Raw genomic sequence first — 8,089 nt, 5'->3', positions numbered from 1 at the left:
TGGCTCAGTGGGGAGGAGCTGAGCTGCTGGGAGCAAAGGGTGAGCAAAGTGGCACGTCAGGCTCACAGAGTGGACTCAAGTATCTCAACTTTAAAGCAGGCAATGAATTTCAGTCTTCACCTTGATCATGGGTCTTCTGGTTGAACCCTTCTCTTTGCTACCCTTTGAAATTGCAGCCTCTCTTGTCTCCTGGGTGGAATTAATTCAGTGCATTTCTGTATGTAATTCATCACTACAGTGTTTCTGCTGCTTCAAGGCCTCTTTCTGCAGTGCCTTCTGCTTTAGAATGGGAATAAGATCTCCAGCAGCCTGGAATGAGACTGGCTAAATCAGTTATCTCAGCACAGCCCTAGCCTATTCAACATAAACCTAGGCTGAATGTAATCTGGGAACATAGTAAGAAGAGTCACTACTAATTAATCTGAGGTGTCAAGTTCTTAGTGAGCAACTTACAGGACTGGTGCAACATCTTTTATATTTACCTCAGCACTTGCTGCAGTGGTACTTAAAGATCTTGGGGAGCTTTAGTCACAACCAGCTGTTACTGCCCTCCCAAGGCACTCTGGTGTCGATGACTGAATACCCATGCAGCCTGGTGTTGGTAAAAGGAGAAAAGTAGCCAAAACAAAGTGGTTTAATGGCACAGACTACTGACAGTGACTGTGTGACAGGCTACATTGTGTTTTTTGTCTAGCTGGCTTTCCCTGAGGAGAAAGTCCCTGGGTTGGTTGGCCTGCTAAAAAGCTAGAAGGCTGTGTCAGGCTGTGATTTTCAGGCCTTTGAGTGTCTTTTTAATTGGTAGAATAACCTGAGCTGTCAGCACTAGAGAGACATCTCTGATAGCACCCTCAGGGTTTCCAAGTAGTGGTCTAGTAAAAAAGTTCACGGGCTACTGGTGATAATCAGTTAATGGGAGTAACCGAGTTCTTCAGCAGTGCTACCTGCCAGTGCTGTGTTTTGCCACGTGACTTGCCTGTGGAAATGCTTATAATGTCATCTTTTGTTTTCAAAGGTCTGTTTCCACTGTAGAGAACCTGGCCATGGTGTTGCTGATTGTCCTGCTGTGCTGGAAAGTCAGGACATGGGAACAGGAATCTGTTACCGCTGCGGCTCCACGGAGCATGACATCAGCCAGTGCAAAGCCAAAGTAGATCCAGCTGTTGGTATGTCCCAGAATTTCCCAAGGGGTTTGTTCTTGAGTTTTCTGACTACTGAAATACAGTGTTTTAGTACATTAAGTTTTCTGAGGAGATAAGCTTACATTTTTAAAGGGCTTCAGCACTACAGCTGTGAGCCTGACAGTGCAGTGCTTGCAGAAAAATAGCACAGTATTACAAATATAGTGTGTTCACAGTTGTCTGTAGCTTTGTAAAGATTTCCAGTGTGAATCATAAATTGTCTGGGATTTTGCAGGGCCATTCCCATATGCAAAATGTTTCATCTGTGGTGAGATGGGGCATCTGTCAAGGTCATGTCCAGATAATCCCAAGGGATTGTATGCTGAAGGTGAGTGTACTGATTTGCTAAAACCGAAACATATTTTTCATACTTGCATGGTACAAAGAAAGGTAACATTTCAAGTGAATGAGAATCAAACTAAAATAAATTTCTGAATATCTTTTAGTCTTGGTAAAAGCAGATGAATTCTGGGGAGTTTTTGGAAATTCAGTGCTCATACTGGTTACCTAGGGACTTCTGTTTAATTGTAAGCTTAGTGTTAAGCAACAAGATGAGATGCAAGATGGGAGAACGTGCTTGTGCTTGTAGCTTTCAAGGGGCAGACAAACAAACAAAAGCATAATAGGCTGAATGTGTGTAGTCAGTGTGTATTTAAAGTGCATATACCAAGTTATGTGGTAAAGTCATCATCTCATCCTATAGCTTGAGACCTTGGGAGGTGTTAATGCAAAACGAGGTCTCTCAATGGAAAGTGGGCAGTGTCTGTTTAGATGACTTTATTGAGAAATCCAGGTTTGAAGTTTTCACTCAGATGCTGCTCTGCCTGCTTTCTCTCGTGGCCCCAGCAAATAACATTCTCCCTCCCAGTACAAACTTAAGGTCTTGCAAACTCAAAAGAATGTTCTTAAAGCAGTTAAATTGAAAGAAGAATAGCTTTAGAGGCATTCCACTTGTACTTTTCATGTTTGGATTGTGAGTGGTATTTATATTTTGTATCTCTACTTGCAGTTGGATTGCCTGTCTCTCAGGAGCTCCTTTCAGTTTCAGAAGTTCCTATGAATAAGTAAATTTCAGCAGAATTCAGCTTTTTTTTTTTTCCTCAGAGAGCTTCAAACAGGTCAGAAGTACTCAGTATGTGGTGCTTTACAGAGCAGTGTAGTTACAAACAGCTCTTCCTGTCCACTGGGGACACAGAGGGAGCTGTGCCTGCAGACTGCCAAAGCTGAGTGTGTCTCCTCCAAGGTGTTGCATCATTGTGCCTGGCAGTGCAGACCTGTCCATTGGAACATCTCCTTTTTAGCAGTTTGTCACTACAGGAAACTAGAACAGGGTTTTTCACTATATGCACAAGAGGAAAACAGTGTAAGGGGGTTGCTTTGTGCTTGCTGCTCCCTGTTACTTTGTTTTTCTCCCACCTGAGTAACAACTTTTTCTTTTCACAGGGGGTGGCTGCAGACTTTGTGGCTCTGTGGAGCACTTCAGGAAGGATTGTCCAGAAAAACAGAACATAGGTGAGGTGCAGGGGAGTGCTCTGAGTGGGGTCTAATGTTTGTTTACTGCTTTGCCTGGCTTTGGTCAGGAAGAGGGGGCTTGAAGAGAGAACTTGCAGATAGCAAAGGTGACTTGCTTTGCAAATCAGTGCATGTGTCAGGGAGTCTAGGGAGGCGCAGGAAGTTGCACTGCAGAACGTGAAATTTCTGTTAAAAAAAAATCTAGCCTGTTGGTTTCTGAAGATAATATGACCTCGTGTATTTTTTAGTCAGTATTCATGCTGCTGTTCACACCTTTAGCAGCTGTAGAACAAAACTGGTGTCTTCTGAGGATTTATGTGTGAAGTGGTGGAACTGAATATAATGTCAGTGGCAGAGTGGTGGTCCTGGCAGCTCGCAAAAGCTGCATGTGCAGGCAAGTGTTGAAGTGATTCAAGGCAGGTGCGAAAGAGGAGACAAAAGATCTGTCCAGCTACATTTACCAGCTAATAAGCTTCTTAGTTATATGTTCTTCAGTTACTTGTGTGGGTGAAAAAAAACTGTCCTAAGACAGGCAGAAGTATCAGACAGGGATTTGAAGAGTGATTCTGTACTGAAGTGATGACACACTAGTGCATTTTTGTACTTTGTATGGTATATAGAACTTTTGGGTTAATGATACGCCACTTTTGTGGAATTTATCTAAAAATATGGAGGCACTGGAGGCCTATTCTTTAGCCGTTTTCTATATCTGATTTTACATATATGCTATTGCTGGTTCTGTGACAGTATGTGACATCCTAGATACATGCTGCTTTGCAAGTTCAGAACAAGTGAGATGAAGTCTTAACTGGTGTGATAGAATTTTCTGATGAAAAAAGACCCTTTAAAAAAACTGCCCCAGACACAGCCATAGCAAGTTGTTGGGCAGTGCCCAGCTCAGATGAGTGCTGAGCTGGGACCTGTAACCTAGCCCTTGTTGAGTTTCTCCACACCACAACACAATTTGAAAGAAGAGTTACGTAAGGAGGGTTGGCTTCAGAGCTAGACCTTAACAGACAGATCTTTGGTGAATTAATGGCAGGCCTTTGCAGGTCAAATCTTCCTCAAGGGAAGTCTGATACAGTGCTCAGCCTTTCCATAACCTCCTGTCTCTCCCTCTGCAGATCAGGTGACGGTTGGGCGATGGGCCGTTGGGATGAGCGCAGATTATGAAGAAATTGCAGAAACACCACAGCTGCAAAAAACAAAACAGAAAGTACCAAAAATTGTTACTTTTTGAAGACTCTTGGCTCTAAACCACAGTTAGCCTGAGGTGCTTCACTCCAGAGTAGTGACTACACAAGAGTGGATTGCTGGTTCCAGAAGATCAAGCAGACTGCTGCTGCTAAGTTATATTTTTGCCCCTCCTAATTTTTCCAGTTTGCTTCCCAGACTTACCCATTTTGCTGAAAGGCTGGTAGCAGCAGGAATTAGAAACTGGGTATTTTATTTTTACATACTTCTGCCGAAATACAGCATTCCTTCTGATCCAGTCAGAATTCCCTCTCACTGCCAGCTCTATGAAGAGTGAAATTTGCTTCTTCTTGTCACAGGGATCTGGCTGCAGTAACACAACAAGGTTTTATCATGGGGGTTTATGGTCATAAACCATGGTCACTGGATTTCAGTGGGCAGTATTGTTACCTCAAAGGTGCTGCTTTTATGTCTCAGAGATAACACAGTCATGCTGATATAATGATAATACTAAGAGTATTTCTTTATTTCTTTGAAAGGGGTTGTGGGTATTTTCTAAAGAGTTGTCTTGGTTTCTGGTTTGGCTTTGCCTTCTCCTTCTAGAAAGAAGTGATTTCTTGCTCTTTATGTGCCAGCTTCAGCACTCCAGTGTTGAGTTACCTGGTAGACCCTGCAGCCTGTAGAGACTGGCAGGGCAATTTCTGCTGTTTTTTGTTTGTGGTATATCAGGTAAAATCTGCACATGCATTAACCCGATTGTGTATGTTGGATTGTTTTTGTTCGCTAACAAGAACAGAATCATGCACGTCCTCTGATACCCATGGTGAATTACACCCTGGAAAGGGTTGGAGTGCAAGTGAGCAGCTTACTTAGTTTATTTACTTCTTACAAGGAGAGTGCACAAAAATCTTCAGTATTTCTGTTCCTTGGTGAGTGGGAGTAAACTTTGCTTTGTATTACATGTGCCTGCTTAATGGCAGATTCATTTATTTTTAAATGGAGAGTGCAGCCTGAAAAACCGGTAGATATTTTAAAAGTTCCAAAACCAGCTCAAAACGGAGTTCCTGCAGTAGCTCTCCACATACTCTAGTGATTCAGCCTTGGCAGCCTACAGTGGTGGGGCTAATCATCTGCCTTGAGACCAATGCTGAAGCACAATCTTTCTGCAGGGCTGCACCTTGAGCTCATTCCACACGTGGCCCTTCGCTCTGCACCAGCACCCTGGGCAGATGCTGTGGGCAGACCCTGTGCACTGTGTCTCTGCCCCGTGCTGTGTGACAGGCTTCTCCAGCTTCTACTGCAGCTGGGGATGCCATGGGACACGTGGTATTTCCATGTCCCAAAAATCTTAAATGTGCCTTCTAAAATAACTTCAGCTTGCATTATACCGCAGTAAGTTGCTGTTGCAGTCCTTGAGGGACAGCTATGCAGTGATAAAGGTATTGTTCCTAAAGGATTAACTTACCCTTTCCATCTGAGTGTCCTCAGAGTCCACACATCACCTTAGTGAGAACACAGGAGGAACACCAGGTAGCAAACCTGAGCTCAGGACTGGCTTTTGAGGGGCTTAGGACCAGGGTGCTGAAACCAGGGGTTTGGAACAGATTTTCTTGCAGTAAAAAAAACCAGCAAAACAAACAGGAATTCAGTTGTGGGGATATTTTTATGTTTGTACATGTTAATTATTTTCAATAAAACACTGCTGAAGAATTAAGACCACTTACTTTAGGTTTTCTGGTTCTGCTTTACACATTAATATAGGCACATAATATAAAGGCACATTACATTGACCAAGACAGGGCATGTATGTTCAGTTTGTAATAATCAGAGCCCACATTTAAATGGGGAAAAGTAGTGCATGTGGATGAAATAAAGGATTAATTATAGAGTTTTAATTAACTATTGAACTAAAGCTGAAAGCAGTATCACATTAATGTAGACATTTTGCACCAGACATCCACCTTAAGAAGTGTTTCCCTTTATACTACAGGATTAACTCCATTCTTTAAAAAGGCATATTTTAAGATCATTTCCTGTCTTTAAAAATGCCTTGATATTGTAACACAGGATGATGGAGGAAAGTTGTGGCCGTCTCACAAGAAGCAGTGGATTAATCTCTGTTCTCAAAATGGTGGAGGACAAGCAGGGCATGTGGGCATGCAGCTTGCCCAGCTGCTGAGCCCAGCCTTCCCTGCTGTGCAGTGATGCAGGCCTCCTGGTTGTGCTCTGGAGCCCAGCAGCCATCGCCGGGAGTCTTGTACCTGTTAATTTGATCCATCTTGCACTAAAACTTGTTGGGTTCCTACACTCGATCTGTTGTCCTCTGAGCAGAAATAATGGACTTCTTCAGGCTTAGAAAATCACAGGGTACAGTCTGCAAGAATTTTAGTAGAGACGCAAGGGCTGTTTTCAGGTGCAAACATGATTGCATGGGGCTGGAAGCATCTGTGTCTCCCTCTTGTCCTCTGCGTCTGTGCTGCCAAGGCCTGGGTGTTGGGGCAGAGCCTCTCATGTAGTCACGTGCTTGGTAGAACACTAATATTTTAAAAATGCCAAATACTCTTCTCCAGATAGCCCTTGTGGTGGACCCACAGCTGTGTGCAGTGTGTCAAGTGTCTCCAAAGGCAAGCTTCAAACTGTGCTGCAGAGGAAGCTGCCCAGATAGCTGACGGAAACTGCTTGGTTCAGGCAGCGTTTGGGCTCTTTCTCCCTGACGTGTTGTGTGTGTTCAGAGCTGAACATTAGGTGTCTCTGTTGACTAAAAATTGGGACCAGAGAATTAACCTGCCCACTCAAGAGCTTGTGTGCCATCATCTGCACATGGCAAGCGTGGGCAGGACTCTGAGAGCTGAGCTTCTGGTCCATGGAGGGGGCCTGGACCCTGCCATTTCCACCTGAGCCAGAACGAAGCACACACAGCCCCAGTGGTTTTCATGCTCTTTGGAGGGTTACTCTGCAGTGACTGGGATATTGCACTTCATGCACATAATAAAAATGATGATCCCAGAAACCAGATCTGCATCTGTAGCATCTCTTCCAGATCAAAGTCCAGGACTTGCTTTCCTTTTCTGTTTACTAGTGCAAAGGTATCCCAGTGTTGCAGGTGATAGAGTGTCCAGCCTTCACTGGGGGTAGCAGACTGCAGCTGATTGCACTTACACTATGGCTGGATGCCTGGCTATACCCAAGCCACACCAGCCTTGTTGGGAGGCCAGGTGACCAGGTGCTAGCACACCCAGAGGGCTGCCAGGACTCCAGTTGGTGTCTGCTGCACTCAGTAGACATGCCATGAAAGCTTTGATTTGGTTGTAAGTTAAGATGTGTTGAAGTGGGAACTGGACCGGACCTCCAGGAATCATGGACACTATGCAGAGATAAAATGGTACATCTACAGCCCACGTGTCGGGTCTCTTAACAGACCTGTATTCGTGTTACCACCTAAGTGCTGGTGATAATGCTTGTTTTTCTGGACAAAGCTCTTTCAAGCAAAAATAAGATCAGAAAACAAAGTAGACACACGACAATTAAACCTCTGAAAACATTCTCCCTTTTCATCTGTGAGGGAGTGGATCCAAAAGTCTTACTGTTCTGCATTTATTCACCACGGGCAGAACAGTCTTGCACAGAACTTGCCAGCTGGAGGTCATGGCACTTCTTCCTGCAAGAGGCCAACAGCCCCTGTCATCACTACAAAGCAGTCTTTCTAGAACAATGTCTGAGACCATTCCAGAGAGCTGTAATCAACTGTACAGTGGACTTGTAGCCTCAGAAACAATAATTTATTGGAAGTCACAGATAAGCTACCAGTGTTAACAGGTGAAGTACAGACATTAGCCAACACTAGCTTACATGGGGTGTAAGCAGTTTATATATAATGGATGCACAAGAACCTGGGACAACCAGGTCACAGCACTGGGTAAGTGACTTAGTAGCACCACTTTTCTGCAAACTGCACAGGGTGGTATTTACTGATTTAAAGCTAACTGGATGCCATTACATTCAATATAACATTAAAATAGTGAAATAGTCTCATGAGCTATAGTTCTGCTGGGCCAAGTTCTGCCTCCATTTGTATAAAATTTATTAATACAATCAAGAGCAGAATCTGTCCCTTAAGCTTTTTAAAATTAAAAACTTAGTTCAGAGCCTAGGGCCTAATCTTCATTTGATAGAAAATGTTTGTACTAGATATTCTCAGACTCAAG

At 43.7% G+C, this 8,089-nt stretch overlaps 1 protein-coding gene across 1 annotated transcript in view; it reads left to right on the top strand.

Annotated features, from left to right (window-relative positions):
* The window catches only part of ZCCHC9 (zinc finger, CCHC domain containing 9), a 13,812-nt gene extending 9,882 nt beyond the window's left edge, over positions 1-3,930 (top strand). The window contains exons 3-6 of the mRNA XM_010008409.1: positions 1,013-1,163; positions 1,414-1,506; positions 2,622-2,690; positions 3,815-3,930. Coding sequence (XP_010006711.1) covers positions 1,013-1,163; positions 1,414-1,506; positions 2,622-2,690; positions 3,815-3,930 — 429 coding nt within the window. The remainder of the gene's footprint in view (positions 1-1,012; positions 1,164-1,413; positions 1,507-2,621; positions 2,691-3,814) is intronic.
* The last annotated feature ends 4,159 nt before the right edge of the window (positions 3,931-8,089 follow it).

This window comes from Chaetura pelagica, unplaced genomic scaffold, assembly GCF_000747805.2.
Source record: "Chaetura pelagica isolate M959 unplaced genomic scaffold, ChaPel_1.0 scaffold191, whole genome shotgun sequence".
NCBI classification, from domain to species: Eukaryota; Metazoa; Chordata; class Aves; order Apodiformes; family Apodidae; genus Chaetura; species Chaetura pelagica.
The sequence above is the reverse complement of the archived record's forward strand: the minus strand, read 5'-3'. Positions and strand labels throughout refer to the sequence as shown.